Raw genomic sequence first — 24,507 nt, 5'->3', positions numbered from 1 at the left:
GTAGAATAAAACATTTATTAAAAAAGTATTTTTAATTAAGTAGAACGTGTTGTCAATATTGATAACATATTAATTGTCTTTGAAACTAATTGGCCTACATCAGACAGCCTTCTTTATGGCCTACTCCCACCAGTGTCAGACAAGAGAATGCCAAAAAGCGAACAGTACGAAGACAATGCACTAACCAGAACGTGTACTCTCAGCATGTACTTGAGGACTCTCCGCAAGCCGACTCAAGTGTAAGTTGAAGATGGTCAATGTTGTCATAATGCAGGGGACGCTGAAATCTTTTTTCTTTTACACAATATCCGACACCAGAAGCAACTGAAATTATGAGTATTTCCTGTTCGATAAGTTCTGCTGTTCTCAGTGATTGACAGAATGTATTAAATGAACTCGTGATTTCTTCGTTTCTTTTTTCATTTATTTCTGAATACTTTGTTGAAAACTCAACTTCTTTTAAATGTTCTTTTGCTTGTGTTAAGATGTTCACGAGATCTTTAAAGTCAGATACCTGAGCAGAGACTCCTTTAGATTCATTAAGCCACTGCATAACGGAGGCGAGTTGTGGAAAACTGTCAACCTCACAACACTTTGGCTCCATAATAGAGCGCATAAGCTTTTTTATTTTCACCGCATTGGCAGGTGCTGTAATAATATTTGACAAAAATGACTGGAGAGCTGGGTGAGACAAACAGGTGTTTATCCAAATCAAATTGCTTTTTGTTTCATCATGTAACTTTTGTTTTAAATCAATTATCTTTTGTAAATTATATTCTACGTCAGATTCTTGCCAATGTTTAATATCTTGCATCACTGACTGGGCTTCAACTTTGGCAGAGACCAATATATCTTCAAGACTATTATTGGGAATTGGGTTTGTCAAAAGCGTGTATGCCTCCTTGAGGCTGTTTGCCAGCAAAGTATTTTTAAAATCATTTTCGTGGTTAAACGTGACAATGTCCCACACTGGTACCAATGATGTGCCTCGGTCAATGACAGACCACATTTTTGCATTGGAAACAATGTCAGTTTTCCATTGTTGAAGAGAACAAATGCCAGGGGGCCCACCTATTGTACCTACGGAAAATGTCACCTTACTCAGAAGTGTAGCGTTGTATTTTTCAGAAAATTCCGTTATAAAGTTGGATGCCATCATGCTCACGCCACCTGCACAGCCACTGCTGTTGTAGGCAGAAGTCGAATATCTTTCCACTGCCTCCGATAGTATATTTCTTTGTTCATTTTTCTGATTTGAGGTGATGTCCTCTGCTGATGCTTTCCACTTAAATATCCCACCAAAGTGGACAGGGCCTGTGTGGGCATGAGAGCCAAAGGTCTCAAAAAAACTCCCTAACCTGCTTTTAAGTACACGTGTTTTAAAAGAATCGTTGACGGTTTTTAAAGTGCTTTCAATGCTTTGTAATTCCTCCAACGCCTCATCAGAAAGCTTGAGTTGATCAAAGTCAAGACTTCCTGAGGCGAGCGGTAGGTACAGATATTTGGCGCAATGACTTCTGGAATAATTGGGATTTTCGCGTTGCTTTTCTTCAGTGTATAATGCCTTGCAATGCTGTGAAGTGGTTTCTTCATTCAATGTCTGTAGGAAACCTGTGGTTATGGTATTGAATCCAATTTTTTCTACTGCTGTCTCAAATATTGATTCCTCTTCAGAGGATGAAAACTCTTTTTGTTTTATCATTGGCTGATGTACTGGGCCAGCAAGATTAAACGACATTGGGATGTTTACGAGTTTGCCTCTTTTCTGTAACATAGCGTTTATTTGACCAGTTTTATAAACCCCCTCTAAAGCAAGTCCTTTAGATGCATTTTGTAAAAAAAAATGATGTGATACAGTTCCATGTAAAATAGAAATGTTTGCTAAATCTAACTGCTTCAGAAAAGTATTTTCGATATCATTGGAATGGCTCTTGTCATACAATGCATTTTCTTTAGCTCCTTTCAATTCCGGTCGCTTCTCTGTCTCATCCTCTATTTTGGTCTCACCAATGTGAGTTGACCTTATCTGCTCCATTTGTTCTGGATGCTGCTTTGTTGGTGCATCTTGCTTCTGTTTATTTCCAATTGGATCACATTTTTGTGATTGTTTTAATACAACTTCTCTGCCTGACATTTCCATTAACTTAGACAATGCCTTTTTCTCCCATGGATGCCGGAAATGTGGTTCTATTGTTTCAAATTCTTCAGGGCCAATATATTGCAATGCTTGTACATTGGTGATATGTAAAATATCTCGCAGTTTTGGAATCCAGTAATTTTTATGAAGACCTAAGTCTGTAATTACTTTGGCAAGCTCATCCTGAGCTTTAACGGTGTGTTCCTCCTCTTCCGACATAGCCTTGAATACACACATATACCGTTCTAAATTAATAACACAATATTTAACAATAATACAAATAGATTTATTAAATTAGTTGAATATTGAATGTTGTTTTTATTCATATGAGCGTAACAAATATTCAGATGAATAACCAAAGTTTATCACCTATTTTAATGTAAAACATGTGATACATACAAAATTAAGCATTTTCAAATACCTACCATGCTTGTCTACGTTTCTAATCTTAAAAATTAGATAAGTATACATTTTTAATATTTAAACATTTGATTAAGTGATTGCATGTTAAAATATAGCATATCACAGCACCAAATGCATTCCTTCAACGGGCCCCGATTTTCTCATGACACTAATGGGTAATGTTTGAACTTGCCGTGCTATAACAAGCAGCACTTCAGCCATGGCACCATAGCTCCAGCCCCATACCCGGTTTTCATTCCCTGTGGTGTGCAACTTATTTCCTCCCAACATCAACTTTAAATTTGAGAGTTTTTGCCTGCATGTCATTTCCAAATGCACATGTTGGTAAAAGCCGGTCTTTAGCCAATGCTTCACTGGCCCACTAGAGGAAGTAGGAAGGGGTGTGTTGGGGTGGGGCCAAGGTCATGTACGGAAAAAGTGGTGCGAAGTTTGTAGTTGGAAGATGGTGGGAAACGATGAGGGCATCTCTTAGAGATCGTGTGACTCAGGGGCGGTTTCTTCATTAGGGCGATTGGGCGACGCACCACCAATCTCAGCCGTTACTGTGCCTCTGGATATAGTCCAATCAGTGTCATGTCACGTTCTGTGGAGTACCGCCTCTTTTTGGGCGATTTCACTCTGGCTGAGAATCGCCCCGTGTGGTCCCATAGACTTACATTCAAAGATGTTTTTTTTCTAAAGGCGGGCGTTGCAATGGATTCTCTATGGCTTCCGGGAGGGCTCGCACTAACGTGCTTACGTCATCATACGTAAGCACGTTTCAGTCAACAATGTTATTTGTCGCCACCTAGTGGAATCTTTAATAAAAGAAACTAAGTGGATTGTAATAATAGTGAGATAGAAACTAACAAGATGTATTGTAAGAGTCACTTTATTTTTCATTAATATTAAAGAAGTGAAGTTGCCTTTTAATGCCTAAGCTGTTAATTTATCCATCGCATGGGTGGACCTTATCCTTATCAATCATCCAGACATTTGCCCCCCCTGAGAGATTTTGCAGGAGCCGCCACTGGTGTGACTACTGTGTAATTGCAGGATCTGGCAGAGGTTAAAAGCGTTGGTACTAAGGTGTGGTGGCATTAAGAAGTTTGATTATAATCTAGAAGTTAACGTTATTGGTACCAGATTAATTTGGCTAGAGTGAGGCCACACACGTGTAATAACAGCCATAGAGGGTTCACGTGGGGATTGGCTTGCCGGTCCTGCTTGTAGCCAATAAGGGTTGAGATAGGGACCATGGCCCATGCGTCATCACGACAGGTCATCAGGAGTGATTGGCCTAGCCATTCGGGGCCCCAGCCAATGGGGAGCCGGATGAGGGGCGTGGTCCCGGGATTGACAGGGAACCATCGAGAATGGTCAAAGCTGTCCATGTACGATTGGCTGGGGGAACCACGTGACGAAGGTATTAAGAGCGAGTGGAGGGGAACGATCGAGAGCAGACTGAAACTGACAGGAGCAGGGTCACGCGCGGACGGGGGCTGGGATTGCCACGTGCGCGGTGGGGACTTAGTGCGTGGTCTGTCCTCTCTCCGTTGTCTGCCAGCAACGGAGAGTGAGTGAGCAAAGTGTATTGTGGAGTGGAAATAAAAGGACCGATTCCGAATACCGTCTCTGGAAGGATTATTACACACGCATACACTGTGCGCTCCAGTGCTACAGTAGGATGGCCTTAGGCACTGCTCCAATCCACAAGATACAATTACATTGGGGTCAGTCGATCACATAGGGATAATGTATTGTATATTACATTACCTCTAAATGATGGTGTACATTATCCATGACAGTGGCTGCTGAGGTGGTGATTGCCATTCCTTTTGGCGGCTTGTATACATTGATTACTATCACATGATTAACAATGACGATTAATATCGATGTGCCGTCACTTGTGGTGGTGGAAATGAGAGCATGATCCTTTACGCGTTGCCTCATGCAGGTGGTGAGGCGATGTTTAGGGTGTTGATGGCAGCACCAAGGGTTTCACCATTTATTCTGGAACGTGCCATCCGCGTGCTAGTGTAGTGGTGGTGTTGACGTGCGCCGACTGTGACAGTGATGGATCACGGGGCGGCGCGGGGTGCGGGGTTGGGCACGCGTTGTGGGCGTGGTATGGACGCGCGCGCCGGGAGTGACAGATGACGGGGCGGCGCGGCGTGGGTCGTGAGGCACGCTGAGATGTGGGAAAACAGGATCGTAGCCAGCGCCCAGTGATTGGTCGAATAGGATGGGTGCTCGCAGCGACGTCCGCAGGTGGGGTATAAAGGGGGACGCGCGAGAGCACTCGGGGAGAGTTACCCAGTTGAAGACCAGAAGACGGAGTTGAAGACCTAGTGCCCCGAGACCCCTAGTCCCGCCGTCCTTGTAGGGACCGGGGCCCTGTGTGGCTCGGAGGCGAGACTGTGGGACCCGGGGTCCGACGCCCACGTGGGTCGGGCTGGGGACCCACAGTCAAGACGGACACCCCGGGCAGGGAGTGTCCAGAGTAGCTCAGTGGGCGTTAGTCGCCGAGTAGCTAAGTGGGTGTTGGTCACCCGAGTAGCTCAGTGGGCGTTAGTCGCCAGGGTAGCTAAGTGGGTGTTGGTCACCCGAGTAGCTCAGTGGGCGTTAGTCGCCAGGGTAGCTAAGTGGGTGTTGGTCACCCGAGTAGCTCAGTGGGCGTTAGTCGCCGAGTAGCTAAGTGGGTGTTGGTCACCCGAGTAGCTCAGTGGGCGTTAGTCGCCGAGTAGCTAAGTGGGTGTTGGTTACCCGAGTAGCTCAGTGGGCGTTAGTCGCCAGGGTAGCTAAGTGGGTGTTGGTCACCCGAGTAGCTCAGTGGGCGTTAGTCGCCAGGGTAGCTAAGTGGGTGGTTGTCACCCGAGATACTAAGTGGGTGTTAGTCACCTGTGAACGAGTTTGGTAAAATAAAGAGTGTGCTACCCGTGAAGTCGTCTCCCGCCGAGTTACTACATTACACTAGCACAGAATGGTATACTCTTCTTGGAATGAAAAAGGCGTATGTCTGCTTGTAATATAATCATATCCACAGTATCATATGAAAACATGTTTTACTGCAGGCTTCCTAATTCTGTATTAATCCCTAGGCACTCCGTAATCCCGGTACCCGCTAACTACATTCCCTATACCCCATCCCTGTGCACCATATCACTTTTAGTTCCCCTAAATTGTACCACTCATAACCCTTGTAAAGCGTCTTTGATAATAGCACTATATAAATATAAGATAAGAATAGTATTTTTTTCATAGCCTAGTCCACTTTGAAACTGTGCATAGCAATTTCGATATGCATAGAATGCTGTACATCCAAAATAAATATCAATTCATGAATATTTATTACACTTTTCAATTATGTGTCTGCTACAATTGTATGAATAAACATGCCATTTACACTAAAGAGAAATTCCAATCGTGATGCCAGTAGAATTCTAAATCTGCACGATGCTAGTGCCAGGAATCGACTATCTCATGGACTCACCTCTCACGTGTTCAGAGCACAAGGGCTGATGAAACCTTCTTCCTGTCACTCTTTACAGACGGACAAGTGTGAGGGTGAGGTGGAGTTGCATTATGTCCAGCTTGAAAACATAAACAAACCAAATACACGATTAATAATTTTCACCATACTCTACAAAGCAACTACATTTTCAGATAATAATGAACTATGCAAGGGTTTACTGACTTACAGAGTTTCATCTAAGGGTTATTACAACAACATATACATGTATACAGCATCTAAGTATACGTTAATATGAACATCTATGCAGAGTTGATGAACAATTCTTGAGGAAATGGAAAACTGAAGAGGGAGAGAACGTTGGGAACAAGGCAGATGGCGCATTTTTGAGGTGAACAATGGAGACAAAGGAGACAATCGCAGTACACAGCTGCCTCCAAATGAGAGTCAATTTAGAAGCCAAGCCGATCATTAGAGCAAGATGGTGTTAGATAAGCGTTTCTATCGTTGACCACATACAATCCATTGGATTCTAGAAAACATAAATTAATAGTAAATATATAATACCACAAGCTACTGGAGACAATTGTTCAGTTGCAACTGATGTAGGCGTTGAATATAAGCCCTAAATATACGTATACATTATCAAAATAGTTTATAAAGTTGATTTACTGTTCTGAGATTGCAAAAAGAAAGTAACACGAATATATCAATTGAGAGGAAGAGTGCAGCCTTCATGTGGCACACTCTGTTAATTCAGAAATCACGACGAATATCATTAATGCAGTGACCAAACATCGATCTTCGATCTCCTGGTCTCTAGAGCAACAAAAAAGCCATGCCAACGGCCCTCTTCAGGGCCAAACAAAGCACCAGATAGTCCCTGGGACAAGGATCTTCCAACTGAATATTGACTGACTCTCTTCGTGATGTGAAAATAGTATTTTATCCTATAATGTGGTAGTTGCATTCCTATGGTAAAATTGTGTTATAATAAATAATATATAATTTAGGGAAAAGCACAGCTTTTGATAACATGTGAGATGCATATGCAGGCTAAACAAAATGGAGGCATGTGGGTAGCTTCTCGAAGCATCCAGCAACATCTCACCTTGTGTGATGCTATGCCGAGGCAGCCATACTACTGCTTATTCCTATTTGTTTGACCTAGTTTTGTTCACTCAATTGCATTACATCCCATTCGCATTATGAAAAAAGTGTTATAGGAGAAACAGACTGTATCTCGCGATCATAATGACAACCCATAACATTGATGTCCTGAGGCTCCAAGAAACCCACGTCTTAGATGCTCTACATGCCAGGCACTACATAATACATAGATACAACCTCACGACAAGCCATTACCACACGAAATATGGCTTGGTCATATATGTGAAGAACACCATCACAGAGTTCTATGCCTTCTCACTAACTGAAAAAGAAGCCATCTACAGCACCAGCATCAAGATAGGGGAGCTGAAAATCACCAACGTGAACACAGCTCCTAATTCAAAATGGCCAAAGCCAGCTCTCCCAAGTGTACCAATCGCAGCCATATACGTTGGTGGCAATAACAGCTACCATACAATGTAATGTATGGTAGCAGATGAGGCTGATGGTGAAGACCTCACCGACCAGATATCCGAAGGAGATCTTCACCTGGTTTTCGATCCCAAGCAGCAAGCAATTTTTTATTCTGCTCATTTGCAATACGACTATAGCACGGACCTCACCAGAAATTTCCAAAGATCAAACTGGGAGCACACTTCACACATCTCATAAAATACTCCCAAGCGTCCCAAAAAGTCAACATAGACCCATAATCACCCACATTGGCATCAAAATCTCCGAAATTATGTCGAAACGATTACCAAGGGGGAACATGGTCAAAACTGACTGGGACCACTATATGGAGGCTGTAGAAAGAGTGGTGAGTCGAATTCCAGTGACACTAGAATGTTATCACCGTTGTGTTGGCCCCCTTACTGCAGCTGCCAAGAAGAGCATCCTCCGAGGCTTCTGGAGAGAATACACTCCCTGCTGGATAAAAGAGACCCAGGACCTGCTCTGACAGTACAACTAGTCCACAGGGTGGAAAGGGCAGCCCACAGGTACAAATGGCCTTGCTAGAGTCTTTAAACTGAAAGCCTGGACTTCAAACCCTCCAGCCACGGTGCCTGGGCCCTACTACGACGTCTGGGTGCTGCTAACCCAACAAAATAACAGACTGCAGGAGTCCTGCCTAACTCTATATCCTCTAAATTAGCGGAGAACAAAAAACTACTGCTCAGCAAAAACACCAAGCGAGAGATCCCTCGTCAAATACACTCGACAATGGCCTCCATTTCTTCACAAGACTCCACTACCATCAGCACAGAGGAATTGAGCGGGGCGTTTGGCTGAAATAAAGAAAGGCTAGGCTACTGGCAGAGATGGTACCCCCCCCCCCCCCAGAATTCCTCTATCACTTAGGCCTTAGAGGATTCCAATGGCTGGCAAACCTGTACATTAAATCCATGAAAACTGGACACATCCCACAAGCATAGTAGGAGGCAATCTTCACTGCAATAGCGAAACCGGGAATTGCCAACCGATGACCCTTCAAGCTATAGGTTAATATTGCTCCTGTGCACGACCCATACATTTCTGGAACGCATCATCCTCCGAAAGATCAGCCCCCTCGTTAAGTCAGTGATGCCTGAAGAACAAGCGGGATTTGTGGACTTGCCATCGGCCTACGACACAATCGAGACTAAGGACTTGATGTTGAAGCTCACAAGGACCATTCCTTTACTCAAACAATCCTCCTAATATGGATGATGCTGATTAATAGCTCACTGCGTGTCTATATGGGCGACAAAGTCATCTCATCCTGGTTCTTCACAAATGTATTGCCACAAGATTAACTAGTCGCGCCAAAGCTCTTCAATGTCTACACCAGTGACACGCTGCCAACCAAGTTCCAAAACTCAAGCAGTCACTTTCAAAAACATCAAATCCACTCTGAACAATGACCTAATCACCATGGGAAAATATTTCCAGAAATAGAGGCTCAAGCCCAATTCTCACCAAAAAAAAGTCACTGCATTTCATCTTGATAATAGCAGCACCAATCCCACTCTGAAAGTGACCTTCTGTGGCAACACTGTGTGACACGACCCCACTCCAACCTATCTTGGATTGAAGTTAGTCCTTACGCTAACATTCCTTGACCACCTGAAAAAAGTAGCTGTTAAGACCAATAACAATGATAAACCTGGTCCAGAAACTGGCACGCGCAAGCTGGGGAGCATCAGCTCCAGTACTACAGACATCAACGAAGGCATACGTAGGTTAAAAAAGAAAACAAATAAATTAAATCACGACGTTTCGGAGGCAACACAAGCTTCCGTCTTCAAACCTAGAATCATCGAAAGCCTCTGTGTACTCTGTAGCTGAATACTGTGTACTGGTATGGACCAGAAGTAGTCACATTCGACATGTCAATGTCCAACTGAACACTGAAATGCGGTGTATGACTAGAACCCTTAAGTCGACCCCCATATCCTGGTTGGACGGGCTGTCGCACATCTCTCCCCCACCTATCCACCACAGCACTGCAAACCTCAGGGAAGTCTTGCAAAAGAGGAAAACAGTCACCTTACCCTTTGGTTTTTTTCGGTTAAGTCACGTCTAAAAATAAAATAATAAATCAAAATAAAACAACACATTACGACGTTTCGATTGCAACACAAGCAATCATCATCAGGCATAAAAGAAATAGCAACAAAAATCTAACTAGAAAACTATAGACCGACATACAAGCAGACAGACATCACAACGGCACACATAGAGAGGAGTATACAGGCACACGAAAATTAAATAACCTAGTAAAATATTGAAATGTGATGTAATACAACACAGAGAGTCGGTTAACACACAACGCATGGCCTGGTTGACTACGTGTGTAGTGGTGATACGCGCTGGGTGTATACGTCGTGTGCCAGCGCGTATGTACGGGTGTGTGTGTGGTGACGCGCGCTGACGGGGAGGAGCAGGCGTCAGTGCGCGGGTGGGGGTAGTGCTGCTGATTGGCTGTGTGCCGGTGACGCGCCCAGAGGGAGTGATCGGGTAGCAGCGCGGTGTGATTGGTCGGGGAGTGGAAACACGCGCTGAGCGGAACCGGATCATAGAGATAGCGCGTGGGGATTGGGTAACTGAGGAGCGGTGCCGACGTTGAGGTCCGCATCCGCTCCGTCTCCCGGGAAGAAGAGGTATATAAGGTGATGCACAGAGGAGCAGGGGGCAGAAGTGGAACCATCTAAGAATGAAGACGAAGGTGCAGAGATAGAGCCCGGAGAGGAGAGTAATGGAGAGTAGAGGAGAGTAAGGTATAAGTGTGTAGCCAGAGAGAGAGAACGGTCTACACGAGCTGAGTACTGTATAGTGTGTAGCCAGAGAGAGAGAACGGTCTACACGAGCTGAGTAATGTATAGTGTGTAGCCAGAGAGAGAGAACGGTCTACACGAGCTGAGTAATGTATAGTGTGTAGCCAGAGAGAGAGAACGGTCTGCACGAGCTGAGTGATGTATAGTGTGTAGCCAGAGAGAGAGAAAGGTCTACACGAGCCGAGTATGCATACGGTGTAGCCAGAGAGAGAGGAAGGTCTACACGAGCCGAGTATGCATACGGTGTAGCCAGAGAGAGAGATGCAAAGTCTACACGAGGCGAGTGGAGAGTGTAGCAGAGGCGCAGAGTCTACACGAGGCGAGAGAAGAGTGTAGCCGAGGCGCGGAGTCTACACGAGGCACAGAGAGCCAGCAGCACAGAATCTAAGAGAGTCAAGAGAAGCGTAGGGTGAAGAAGAAGAGGTCACGAGTTGTACCGTTGTATGGTGACCGCATTGTGAAGAAGAGAGGCCACGCGTTGTATTGTTACAAGTCAAGATTTAATAAAAGAAGTGTGTTCCCGTCAAGGAGTTTCCTGCCGTCATTTTCCAATACTTCACGTGTTTCAAAATTTGCTAAGTTAGAATTTTAAGTGTGAGCAACAAATATCTAACTAGAAAACTATAGACAGACATACAAGCAGACAGACATCACAACGGCACACAGAGAGAGGACACAAATCGGCTGTGTGAGCAACAAAAATCTAACTAGAAAACTATAGACAGACATACAAGCAGACAGACATCACAACGGCACACAGAGAGAGGACACAAATCGGCACAAAGAGATGGTCGTTTCTGTGACGGTCCCTTAAATATAGAGAGGAGGGGGAGGGGACGGGGGGAGGGAGAGGGCGGGGAGATCAATGGGTGCACGCCAACGTACTCCTATTGTAAGTGAGATGATAGACGCGGCACGGGAGGCAAACCTGAAAATTAGGACAAACGCGGCACGGGAGGCAAGCCTGAAAATTAGGAGACAAGCACACGAAAATTAATCTCCCCGCCCTCTCCCTGAAACGGGCTTCCAAGCATGGAGACAAGGAAGACCCGTAGGACCCACGGGATTGACCGCGAGGAAAACCTGGACGACTCGGGGCCGCTGGTGGCGGGGGGTGAGGAGGAGGACTTGCCCACGCTACAGGATCCGTCGACGGCGCCGGCCGAGCGACCGGGGACCGACGCCGGGCTTCGTGAGGCGCACTCCCGACTGGCGGAGCTGCTGCTCGCCGCCGCGTCCATCTTGGCGGAGATCAGCTCGTCGGGAGGAGCGGGGACGGTGGGGGACATTTTACAAGGTCGCCCCGCAGATTCCCGCCAAAACGAATGGGGGATTCCCGCCATTGCGCCTGGGCCTACTTTTGGCGGGAACGGCGAGCGCCACGTGCTGGTGGGTTCCCAAGCGCGCGCATCGACGTCATCAGCGCGCGAGGGGGTCCGCCATTTTACGTCTGCTGCTGGAGCCGCCATCTTACACACCGGCGGAGAGGCGGAGAGGAACCACGAGGCGGATGACTTCATTTTTCAGCAGCGCCTGCCCACGTTGTCAGCCTTCAAGGCGGAAGGCGGAGACTGGGGCCAATTTCAGCGAAGGTTTTTGGCGCATCAAGAGATGTCAGCGTGGTCAGATGCTACGGCGCTGCGGGCATTGCCCGCCATGCTGGACGACGATGCGCTCGCGGCCTTCAGGGCTGCACGGAAGTCGGACCGCTCCACGCTGAAGGATGCGCTGGGTTTGTTGGCCAGGGTCTACGGACCTCCCTCTACGTGCCGCCATCAGTTCTACGCAAGACGGAAAGCGGCCACGGAGACCGCGCTGGCCTATCGCACGGCGTTGCTGGCTCTTGCTGATGCTGCGTTCCCTCGGATGGACGAGGAGGGCCAAGACGCGATGGTTTTGGAGCAGCTGCTCAAGTTGGCGCAGGACCTGGGGGTCCCTATCAACACAGCTGACGAGATTGATATTTCTTCTTTGAGAGTCGCCACGAGTATTCAAGCGCACGAGGCCCTACAACGGAAGCAAGGCGTTGGTTGCAACGCTGCTGTCGTCGCAGCCCCGGGTTTGGTGGTCGCCGAACCCCAAGTCGTCAGCCCACGAGAGGAGGCGTTCGCCACGGGACGACCAGGGGACTGGAGGCCGGGGGCCCGGTCGCCTCTGCGATCGGGCCGAAAGTCGGAGCAACCAAGATCTACTCCGACCCTCGTCACGTGCTATAACTGCGGCCTCCGGGGCCACGTGGCGTCCGGGTGCCGCGCTCCGCGGCAGCGCGCCATGGGAGCTCGGCTGGACGACGACCGAGAGCCCAAGTCATCTCTACAATCCCCGGCAAGTCGCGGCACCTCACACGCTCGGCCTGTTTATTCGGCACACATGGGACGCCGCGTTGCGGCGGAGGAGGGCCGGTTAAGGTTCGGGGATTCGGTTCGGCGAGGGGGGTTCGGCCGGGACCAGGGAGACATTGAATGGGCGGAATTGGGGCATAGAATTGTGGCTGCTTCGGCGGGTTCGTCCGTTGTTACGGGATCTATTGATGGGGTTGAGATTAGGGTGTTAGTGGACTCGGGGGCATCGGCAACTATTATATCGGACCTCATTTATAATATTCTTCCAGTCCAATGTCGTCCGCTGCTTCCAGTGGATGTGCCATTTTACGCCGCTAATGGGGGATCGTTGGGCATTATCGGTCAGGTTAGGGCGTCCATTTGCATTGGAGATATCAAATTGTCGGGACCCGTTTTCGTTTCGTCTTCTTTGGCAGTTCCGTGTCTTTTGGGCACTGATTTTTTGGCTAAAATGCCTATTAAAATTCTTATCGATCAACGATGCATTGAACTGCCATCGGGTCGCCGGATTTCATTTTTGACGGGCCCTACTGACATTCGGACGGCGTGCGCTACGATACAAGCGGTGGCGACGCAGACAGTGCAAGTGCCCCCGGGTTCACAGATGTTGATTCCCCTCCGGTTGCGGAAACCATGGGTGAGGGAGGCTTCGGGACAAAGTATGCTTTTGGGTCCTTCTAACAAGGCTGTCGGGGGTCTTGATTTATCGGTGGCTCACACTTTGGTGCGGGCTGACAGGGATCCGTTTGTGATGGTTTTGAACGCGGGGTCGCGACCAGCTGTCATTCCGCAGGGCACCGTGCTGGCTCACGCGGCGCAGGTCCCTGTGGATGATGGGTTGGTTGCGCAGGTGGGCTCGAGCCCCGCGCGGAACGTTGAGCCAAGGGAAGACCTTGAGTGGGTCCATTCGCTATGTGCCGCCTCGGACGATTTGTCGGCGGCGCAGTTGGGTGCGCTGCGCGAGTTGCTCATTGAATTCTCTGATGTATTCAGTAAACATAAGTATGACATTGGGTGCACGGATTTGTTGCACCATCACATTGAAACGGGCGATGCGGCGCCGGTCAGGCTAAATCCCTTCCGACTGAGTCCCGTGGAGAAGGAACATGTTCAGTCGGCTGTTAACGATATGCTAGAAGCCGATATTATTTCGCCCTCCTCTAGCCCGTGGGGAGCGCCTATTGTGCTGGTTAAGAAGCAGGACGGGTCCCTGCGATTCTGCGTTGATTTCCGTCGCCTGAATAAGATCTCTGTGGCTGACGCGTATCCGCTCCCCAGGATGGATGAGTCCCTCGATGCATTGTCTGGTGCGCGATATTTTTCGACTCTTGATTTGTTATCGGGGTTTTGGCAGTTGCCGCTCGACGAAGAGTCGAAACCTAAGACAGCATTTCGGACTCCAGGGGGGCTGTTCCAGTTTAACCGGTTACCCATGGGACTTCACTCCTCTCCAGCGACGTTTCAGCGACTTATGGAGCTGGTTTTGTCGGGCTTGCAGTGGGATACATGCTTGATTTATATGGACGATGTCATTGTTTTCAGTAAAACGTTTGAAGAACACCTCCGGCGATTGAGAGGGGTGTTCTTGCGAATGCGATCGGCTAAGTTGAAATTTAAACCGGCCAAATGTCACCTCCTTCGTAGGTCGGTTAGATACTTGGGTCACATTGTCGATTCTTCGGGGATCTCCACCGATCCCGCGAAGACGGATTGTGTCGGTTCGTGGCCGACACCTACGTCCGTTTCCGACGTGCGTAGTTTCATCGGGTTTGCTTCTTATTATCGGCGGTTCGTTGAGCACTTCGCCACTATTGCAAAACCCTTGCACGCTCTAACGGCGAAGGGAGTGAAGTTCAAATGGGGACCGGAGGAGGAGGCCGCGTTTCGCTCCCTCCGGGACGCCTTGGTGGGTGCCCCACCCTTGTGTTATCCCGATTTTGCCAGTCCCTTTTTGCTGGACACGGATGCTAGCAACACGGGCATTGGGGGGGTGCTATCCCAAGTCGTTGGGGGTGTCGAAAGAGTTGTCGCCTACGGTAGTAGGGTGTTGTCTCCGGCGGAGCAGCGCTACTGTGTCACCCGTCGCGAGCTGCTTGCCATTGTTTTTTTTGTGCAGCAGTTTAGGCCATATCTCTATGGTCGTCACTTTACAGTCCGAACGGACCACGCGGCGCTACAGTATTCATTGAGGGTCGCCCAGCCCTCGGGCCAGTTGTCGCGTTGGTTGGAAGTCCTCCAGGACTATCAGTTTACGACTACGTACCGTAAGGGGTTGCGACACACAAATGCCGATTGCTTGTCGCGGTTGTTGCCTTGTGATGAATGCGCGTGTTTGTCGGGATCGGCGCGCTGTAAACCGACGCTTGCGGGGGAGATGGGGGCACTGGCTGCGACAGCGGGCGCACCGATCGTGGATGATTCCACTGCCTCTCAGGGTCGGGACTCGCTGCTCTCGCTGTCGCTCAGCGAATGGGGCCGCCTCCAGATGGCGGACAGCTCGCTGCTAGCATTGTGCCGCAAGGTTGGGGGTCCCGAGGGGGACCAGGAGCGTACCGGCTCCTATGTACTTGAGCAGGGCGTGTTATTGAGATGGGACAGTTTGTCCCGGCGGAACGCACTCGTGGTGCCTTCCGCTGTGAGGGGGAGGGTTGTCTTGGCGGCACACGAACGCCTCTTGCACTTGGGAGTTAACAAGACGCTTGCCCTGCTTCAGCGTGACTATTACTGGCCGGGAATGGGAAGTGATGTGGTACATATTCTGAAGGGGTGCGTTGAGTGCGCCAGGCGTAAACCACCGCCCGTGGCAGCCAATCCACCGCTGCAATCTATTCAGGTCTCGCGTACCAACGAGCTCGTTGCACTCGATATTTTGGGGCCCTTCCCAGTCACGCCGAGAGGGAATAAATATTTGTTAGTGGGGGTCGAATACTTTACCCGATGGCCTATGGCGTGGCCTCTCGCTAACCAGTCGGCAGCGGCTGTGACGGATGCCTTCGTCCAGGGCTATGTCCTGGACAAGGGGGCTCCCGAACGCCTGCTGACCGACCAAGGTAAAAATTTTTCGAGTAAATTGTTGCAAGAGGTGTGCGATCTGTTGGGTACCAAGAAGGTGCGTACCTCCCCGTACCACCCGCAGACAGACGGGATGGTGGAGAGACTCCACAAAACTTTGACTTCCATGCTGTGCCAGCAGGTGTGCGAGGCACATGTAGATTGGGACCTGCAGGTCCCGGGAGTCCTTGCCGCGTATAGAATGGCCCCCCATGCAGCTACGGGGTTTTCCCCATTCTATTTGATGTACGGTCGGGAAGCTGACCCGCCAATGGAAACGCAACTTGGCCTGTCCGCTCCACGAACTAATTCTAATTTGGCAGAACATATTAAGTTTAATATTCACAAGCTGACAGAGGCGAGGGAGGCCGCACGGCTTAATTCGCGGGCTCGCCAAATTGCTAATGAACGGTTGCGGGCACGGAAGGTGTCCATGCACGAATGGAAACCAGGTGACAGGGCCTGGCTGCATTGCCCTCAGGCACCCTTGGCTACGTCGCCTAAATTGTTGAGACCGTGGAGGGGACCCGTGGAGGTTGTGCGCGTTGCACGGCCCCAGTGCGTTCAGATAAAGTGGGGAAAGCGCCGTTGGTACGTTCACCCCTCCCGACTGAAACCGTTCTCGCCTCCATATGGCCTCCCCTTGTGTCGTGATGGCCGGGCGTGTGACGTGACCGGCGACCCAGAGGGGGAAATGTCTCTGCCTGATCCACACGTATTTTCGCCTGATCTGCTCCCAGGTGTCTCGGAACTGACAGCTGCCGATCACCGGCGGCCGGATCTCCGCGGCGGGGCCGGCCCTTTCAGGCCCGTTCCGCGCCGTCTGGAGCAGCCGGAACCGCCGGACGGTCGTCAGTGTCCCGCCCCATACGACGGACCAGCCAGACGGACTCGCGCCAGGTCATGCTACTTTGCATGACCTGCCTCGTGAGGAGTCGGGGCAGTTGGAGCGCCTCGTCACTGCGTGTAGTCGCAGGGACGTGGGGCGCGTTCGTTTTTTGGAATTTGCTCGTATCGTGTTATTGTTGACTTTTCGTGTTCATTGTCAATCTGTACATAGTTATTCTTGTTGTTGTTGTTGTTATGTTACGGGGCACACTCGGGGGGTTACGGTTTTTTTTTGTTGGTTGTCGTTTTATCGTCGCGGTTGGTTGTTGTTAGCAGCCGGGCCGGCTGCGAGCTATGTGGGAGGGGGTGATGTAGTGGTGATACGCGCTGGGTGTATACGTCGTGTGCCAGCGCGTATGTACGGGTGTGTGTGTGGTGACGCGCGCTGGCGGGGAGGAGCAGGCGTCAGTGCGCGGGTGGGGGTAGTGCTGCTGATTGGCTGTGTGCCGGTGACGCGCCCAGAGGGAGTGATCGGGTAGCAGCGCGGTGTGATTGGTCGGGGAGTGGAAACACGCGCTGAGCGGAACCGGATCGTAGAGATAGCGCGTGGGGATTGGGTAACTGAGGAGCGGTGCCGACGTTGAGGTCCGCATCCGCTCCGTCTCCCGGGAAGAAGAGGTATATAAGGTGATGCACAGAGGAGCAGGGGGCAGAAGTGGAACCATCTAAGAATGAAGACGAAGGTGCAGAGATAGAGCCCGGAGAGGAGAGTAATGGAGAGTAGAGGAGAGTAAGGTATAAGTGTGTAGCCAGAGAGAGAGAACGGTCTACACGAGCTGAGTACTGTATAGTGTGTAGCCAGAAAGAGAGAACGGTCTACACGAGCTGAGTAATGTATAGTGTGTAGCCAGAGAGAGAGAACGGTCTACACGAGCTGAGTAATGTATAGTGTGTAGCCAGAGAGAGAGAACGGTCTGCACGAGCTGAGTGATGTATAGTGTGTAGCCAGAGAGAGAGAAAGGTCTACACGAGCCGAGTATGCATACGGTGTAGCCAGAGAGAGAGGAAGGTCTACACGAGCCGAGTATGCATACGGTGTAGCCAGAGAGAGAGATGCAAAGTCTACACGAGGCGAGTGGAGAGTGTAGCAGAGGCGCAGAGTCTACACGAGGCGAGAGAAGAGTGTAGCCGAGGCGCGGAGTCTACACGAGGCACAGAGAGCCAGCAGCACAGAATCTAAGAGAGTCAAGAGAAGCGTAGGGTGAAGAAGAAGAGGTCACGAGTTGTACCGTTGTATGGTGACCGCATTGTGAAGAAGAGAGGCCACGCGTTGTATTGTTACAAGTCAAGATTTAATAAAAGAAGTGTGTTCCCGTCAAGGAGTTTCCTGCCGTCATTTTCCAATACTTCACGTGTTTCAAAATTTGCTAAGTTAGAATTTTAAGTGTGAGCAACAAATATCTAACTAGAAAACTATAGACAGACATACAAGCAGACAGCCATCACAACGGCACACAGAGAGAGGACACAAATCGGCTGTGTGAGCAACAAAAATCTAACTAGAAAACTATAGACAGACATACAAGCAGACAGACATCACAACGGCACACAGAGAGAGGACACAAATCGGCACAAAGAGATGGTCGTTTCTGTGACGGTCCCTTAAATATAGAGAGGAGGGGGAGGGGACGGGGGGAGGGAGAGGGCGGGGAGATCAATGGGTGCACGCCAACGTACTCCTATTGTAAGTGAGATGATAGACGCGGCACGGGAGGCAAACCTGAAAATTAGGACAAACGCGGCACGGGAGGCAAGCCTGAAAATTAGGAGACAAGCACACGAAAATTAATCTCCCCGCCCTCTCCCTCCCCCCCGTCCCCTCCCCCTCCTCTCTATATTTAAGGGACCGTCACAGAAACGACCATCTCTTTGTGCCGATTTGTGTCCTCTCTCTGTGTGCCGTTGTGATGTCTGTCTGCTTGTATGTCTGTCTATAGTTTTCTAGTTAGATTTTTGTTGCTCACACAGCCGATTTGTGTCCTCTCTCTGTGTGCCGTTGTGATGTCTGTCTGCTTGTATGTCTGTCTATAGTTTTCTAGTTAGATATTTGTTGCTCACACTTAAAATTCTAACTTAGCAAATTTTGAAACACGTAGTCAACCAGGCCATGCGTTAATTGTGTGTTAACCGACTCTCTGTGTTGTATTACATCACATTTCAATATTTTACTAGGTTATTTAATTTTCGTGTGCCTGTATACTCCTCTCTATGTGTGCCGTTGTGATGTCTGTCTGCTTGTATGTCGGTCTATAGTTTTCTAGTTAGATTTTTGTTGCTATTTCTTTTATGCCTGATGATGATTGCTTGTGTTGTAATCGAAACGTCGTAATGTGTTGTTTTATTTTGATTTATTATTTTATTTTTAGACGTGACTTAACCGAAAAGAACCAAAGAATAATTCCTGCAGTCACGAAAGCTCCCAAATTAAGATTGAACCACTTCTACGGGGAAGTTTTAAACTTATCCTTTTTTCTTTCTGGCTATTTGTTCTCTCTGCCTGTGTCCTCTCCTTGAAATTTCACACTTAAAATTCTAACTTAGCAAATTTTGAAACACGTAATAAACCAGGCTATGCGTTAATTGTGTGTTAACCGACTTTCTGTGTTGTATTACATCACATTTCGATAATTTACTAGGTTATTTAATTTTCGTGTGCTTGTCTCCTAATTTTCAGGCTTGCCTCCCGTGCCGCGTTTGTCCTAATTTTCAGGTTTTCCTCCCGTGCCGCGTCTATCATCTCACTTACAATAGGAGTACGTTGGCGTGCACCCATTGATCTCCCCGCCCTCTCCCTCCCCCCGTCCCCTCCCCCTCCTCTCTATATTTAAGGGACCGTCACAGAAACGACCATCTCTTTGTGCCGATTTGTGTCCTCTCTCTGTGTGCCGTTGTGATGTCTGTCTGCTTGTATGTCTGTCTATAGTTTTCTAGTTAGATTTTTGTTGCTCACACAGCCGATTTGTGTCCTCTCTCTGTGTGCCGTTGTGATGTCTGTCTGCTTGTATGTCTGTCTATAGTTTTCTAGTTAAATATTTGTTGCTCACACTTAAAATTCTAACTTAGCAAATTTTGAAACACGTAGTCAACCAGGCCATGCGTTAATTGTGTGTTAACCGACTCTCTGTGTTGTATTACATCACATTTCAATATTTTACTAGGTTATTTAATTTTCGTGTGCCTGTATACTCCTCTCTATGTGTGCCGTTGTGATGTCTGTCTGCTTGTATGTCGGTCTATAGTTTTCTAGTTAGATTTTTGTTGCTATTTATTTTATGCCTGATGATGATTGCTTGTGTTGCAATCGAAACGTCGTAATGTGTTGTTTTATTTTGATTTATTATTTTATTTTTAGACGTGACTTAACCGAAAAGAACCAAAGAATAATTCCTGCAGTCACGAAAGCTCCCAAATTAAGATAGTCACCTTACCATTCACCAGGACCTCAAAAACACTCCTCATCATCACTTGATATCACGAAAGCTCTTATGGACCCATACGCTTAACCTTAAACAATGCAAATTCAACCCCGATTAAGCTTGTAGAGCTGAATAGTGTTCAAAAGAACTCACTAACCCTAACAAACACTTTGTGAAAGGCCCAATGCAGAAGATCCCTCGGTTTGAGCTTCCACCAAGCTCATGGTCCTTGCTAATTCGCATTCGCACAAACCACGGCAGATGCAGATACCTGATGCACAAATGGAACATTTAAAATTATCCAGTGTACTATTGCGGTCATCCAGAACAGACCATACAACATATAACGAAGCAATAACCCACCCACAAATTCGAAGGAGACATTACAGCGATACACTCCACTGTTCCTGACGCGGTAACCTAGCTGCACCACCTGAATGTGAAATTGCCGTTGTTGCTCTGCCTCTACATCAGTCATATGAAAGGAGAAGAACAATTCGAAAAGGTTTTACACGAAGAGATATACTGTGTCTCGCTCCCTTGCAGTGATCTCTCTGAAACTATAGGGTCTGTAAATACACTTCAGAGCTTAAAATATTGTTATTCTAAATTGTGTTCTGCTTCTTATTTTCACCGTACCACATGCAGAAAAATCGGTGATGCTTTTACTCATGCACAAAACAAATAATGCAATGGGAATAACCAAAGTAAGGACTCGGCCTTCAGAACCAGATGCTCAACTCTGCTCTTTGCTCAGCGTACCCTATTTCCTGTATGTATGTTGAACTTCTTTTGCACCGTACATAGCAAACTACGCTAGATGGAGGTGATATGACTCAACAACAATAAATATCATTATTCCAATAACCATGAATAACCTAAACTCCACATAACTCACCACAATAACAACATCCATTATCACATTGGAGGGGAAGGACCCGGATCTGGTGTAAAGGTATTGAATAGATATGTATTTTGGTGTTTTCGTTGCCTGATCATGGTATAAATGTTTCACATTGACACGTAAAAAACTGTAACGAAATATTTAAAAAGTGTGCAAAGAAGCATGGACATACGAATGCTTAGAATTGCATTGAGAGATAAAATGAGGAGCATACGAATTAGGGAATATTCATGATAAAAAATGTATATAGTACGAAAAGTAAGTGGGCTTGAGCATGACACATCACAATACGGAATGATGAATGATGGTCAAGAATAATAACGGAGTAACAGCCAAGGAATGGAATACATCTGCGTTGTCTTCGACCGTAGAGATGCAGCAATGAAATCGGTTCATGTGCAAATGCCTGGTGGTGACAGCAGTGGATTAACCGTGGCTGATTATGATGAAAAAAAAGTTTATTGTTGTTTATTTGATATTTCGGTTCCTATGTTTTTGCAACTCATCATTTAATTTAGTCATAATCAATACTGGGTGGATACCTTACAAAACCCACGTTACTTTCATGATTTTGCAATGCAGCTGATTTATTTGCTCTATCTCCCCAGTAGGTGGCCTATCGGACTCATTTCTTTCCTTAGCGGACACTCCTTCGTTATTGTTGACCATCGACCATTATTCATTAAAGTTACATTTACTGCACCCAATACCACTTCTTTTCGTAACAGTTTGAATTATATATTTAACCCGTATACGTTCTATTATCCATGTGTTCAATATAATTACAAGCATACATGTCTCCATTGTTCTTGTATATCCCTGCGTTTTTATTCTATATTTTTCGTTAATGACCATATCTCTGAACAATGTCATAGAAGGTCATATGCACTATGATTGGTATATTAATATATAGTGCGTTTGATAAATGAAGGGTGTCGCAGACAGTTCGACAGGGTTAATGTATTATACACCAACAACAGGTCTAGTGTAAGTGCGAGTATTGAGACAAGATTCATGTCTGACATACATTTCAAAACATAATTCTACACTATTTTGTTGCCTTAGCTGTAATAACATTGAATATTTTACTATTCTAGTATGTTTGCTTGCAGTCCGATTGTATAGTGTGGTTGCGTGTAATTGTGGTGACTCATTTCCCCCCCCCCCCCTACCGACTGCAAGGTTAGTGAAATATGTTTTTTCAACATATTTAACATTGCTAACTCATTAGACATTAACATGCAGTTTAATATGGTATTATTTTTTAAACATAGCCTGTTAACATATAATCGTATTTACAATATCCATCCTATATTAACCACACACAGTCTATACAATATACCTTATAACATATGCATGTACACTGTACATACCATTTACCTACAACTGAGTTCAATAGTTTCAGCCTATTATCTAATACTCACAATGTCCAGGTGATGGAGAGCCGTAGGGCGCATGTCATTCGCTCTGTCTCTTCTGCTCTTTGGATTCAAGCCGGCTTTATAATCAGATTCACAAAAAGGTGGAGCTTCCCAGACTCCACCCAGTAGCTTGCTCATGACGAATGCGTGTATGCTTGTGTGCGAGAGACACAAAGTGTATTATGGATATGAAATAAATATTTTGAGCTTAAGCGCTTTAGGTTGGTAATCATTGTATAATCATTGTATATTACTTAGGCAGTGAGCATATCGTATGAAGGAGTCTCTCGAGGAGCCAGCCATTATGTTATTTTCCAGATTATAATAAGGCTCTCATTGCATGTAAAGTGAAATCATACACGAACTTATTACGCATTTCTGTGGAACATCATGGGAAAAAAGACATTAAAGCAGAACTCCATTCTATCTCCACATATAAATAAAACATATATTTTAGGCCATCGACCGTTTATTTTCCAGGTCAAGATTAATCATCAAGCGGTATTTGTAAGCAGTCAAACTATATACTGGTCTCGACGTGATGATAACACCCAACATTTCTGATGTTTGTTGCCTCAAATCTACATTTATGTGAGCTTTTCCTTCTTGGGAAGCATCCTACCATAATTGAAGAAAGCAAGGCAGCCAAACCCCAAAGTCAGAGTCGATATAGATATTCAAACTTGACTTGCAGCTTTCGTGACTGCTGGAATTACTCTTTGGTTCTTTCAGTAAAGTCACGTAGAAAGAAAATAAATTCAATAATAGAACGACGTTTTTGATTGCAACACAAGCAATCGTCATCAGGTAAGAATGAATGAGAAAACTAACCTAGTAAACTTAGAAACATAATGCAATACAACACAGAGAGTCGGCTAACACAACAGTCAACACCCTACCTGGTTGATTACGTTCTTCCAAAGATTGCAAAATTTGAGAAAGAGACAAAACACAGACACGGAGACACATAGACAGACACACAAGCAGAGAGAGACACACACAGAGACACACAGAGAGAGACACACAAATAGACACACAGAGGCCTTAAATAGAGAGGGGGAGCAGAGAGAGAGGGGGTAGAGAAATGAGCATGTCAATGAGAGAGTTGTGTGGAAATCTTCCCCGTGGCGGCCGGAGGAGAGAAAATGGACCTATAGACAAACAAGCTTGGCAAAATTTAGAGAGAGAAATAGGAAGTTTGAGAAAACAAACTTAGTAAAATTAATTCTTACCTGATGACGATTGCTTATGTTTCAATCGAAACGTCGTATTCTATTATTTATTTTATTTTATTTCTACGTCACTTTACCGAAAGAACCAATGATATAGATATTGTGTGGAGATTTAGGATGACGAGGGAGAGGCAATCATGGGTATTTATTTTCAAATTTTCCTGAACCCTCGATTTAAAATATTGCAAAAGATCAGTCCTACTTTTGTTCAATGTTGTTTTTGTTAAGATGATGCAAATGGATGCCACCACTCACACCATACATGCACACTAGTTTTCTATTTTGTCATCATTTGCAAAAGGAGTAAGGAATGGATGGATCAATGTGTGCGTGTCGTCTCGTTCCTGGTTCATGAAATTTGCCATGCTTATAATGGACAATGCCATTTTAGTTTTTCAAAGCTGTTTTGTTAATATTGCGTAAAAAGATTCCACCCCTCCAGTCTTGCCTTCACAATACATTCCTCCTTGTAATCATGTGTCAACATGTTCTACCCTGACCGCTAATAATGTGTGCGTGCATTCTCAAATAACCAGATTTTCCCGTTTTTGTTAGCATTTAATTGTGACTTTCATAGAATCTTAAATATGACAGTGCCTTGCATCTAGTGTCTCTCAGAATATAGTAATTGACGAGGGAGAAACAATCATGCACGGTGAATCTTCTGACGTTTGTGTTAAGCTTCTTGAAAGCGTGGAAGAACGGTATATATATTCTTGTTATATTCGGTTTAGATTTACAATGATTAGGCTACTTTTGTAAAACTTCAACAAAACATACTCGTGTCGTTGTTAAATGCACAGTGTGTATTATGA

The 24,507-nt window shown here is 46.6% G+C and overlaps 1 protein-coding gene across 2 annotated transcripts; it reads right to left on the bottom strand.

The window, feature by feature from the left end:
• Positions 1 to 22,581, bottom strand: LOC144737944 (interferon-induced very large GTPase 1-like). 2 transcript variants are annotated; one of them, XM_078620846.1, is made up of 3 exons: positions 22,464 to 22,581; positions 6,033 to 6,132; positions 1 to 2,359 (listed from the first exon to the last, which is right to left on the bottom strand). In XM_078620846.1, the coding sequence occupies exon 3, from the start codon at positions 2,354 to 2,356 to the stop codon at positions 200 to 202; it is 2,157 nt and encodes a 718-aa protein (XP_078476972.1). In that variant the 5' UTR covers positions 2,357 to 2,359; positions 6,033 to 6,132; positions 22,464 to 22,581; the 3' UTR covers positions 1 to 199. The 2 variants fall into 2 exon arrangements, with proteins under 2 accessions (XP_078476972.1, XP_078476973.1); XM_078620847.1 differs by lacking the exons at positions 6,033 to 6,132; positions 22,464 to 22,581 and adding an exon at positions 4,856 to 4,990.
• Between the last annotated feature and the right edge of the window lie 1,926 nt (positions 22,582 to 24,507).

The sequence above is a fragment of the Lampetra planeri genome, chromosome 76 (genome assembly GCF_965212315.1).
Source record: "Lampetra planeri chromosome 76, kcLamPlan1.2.h2, whole genome shotgun sequence".
NCBI classification, from domain to species: Eukaryota; Metazoa; Chordata; class Hyperoartia; order Petromyzontiformes; family Petromyzontidae; genus Lampetra; species Lampetra planeri.
This window is presented reverse-complemented; position numbering and strand designations above follow the sequence as displayed.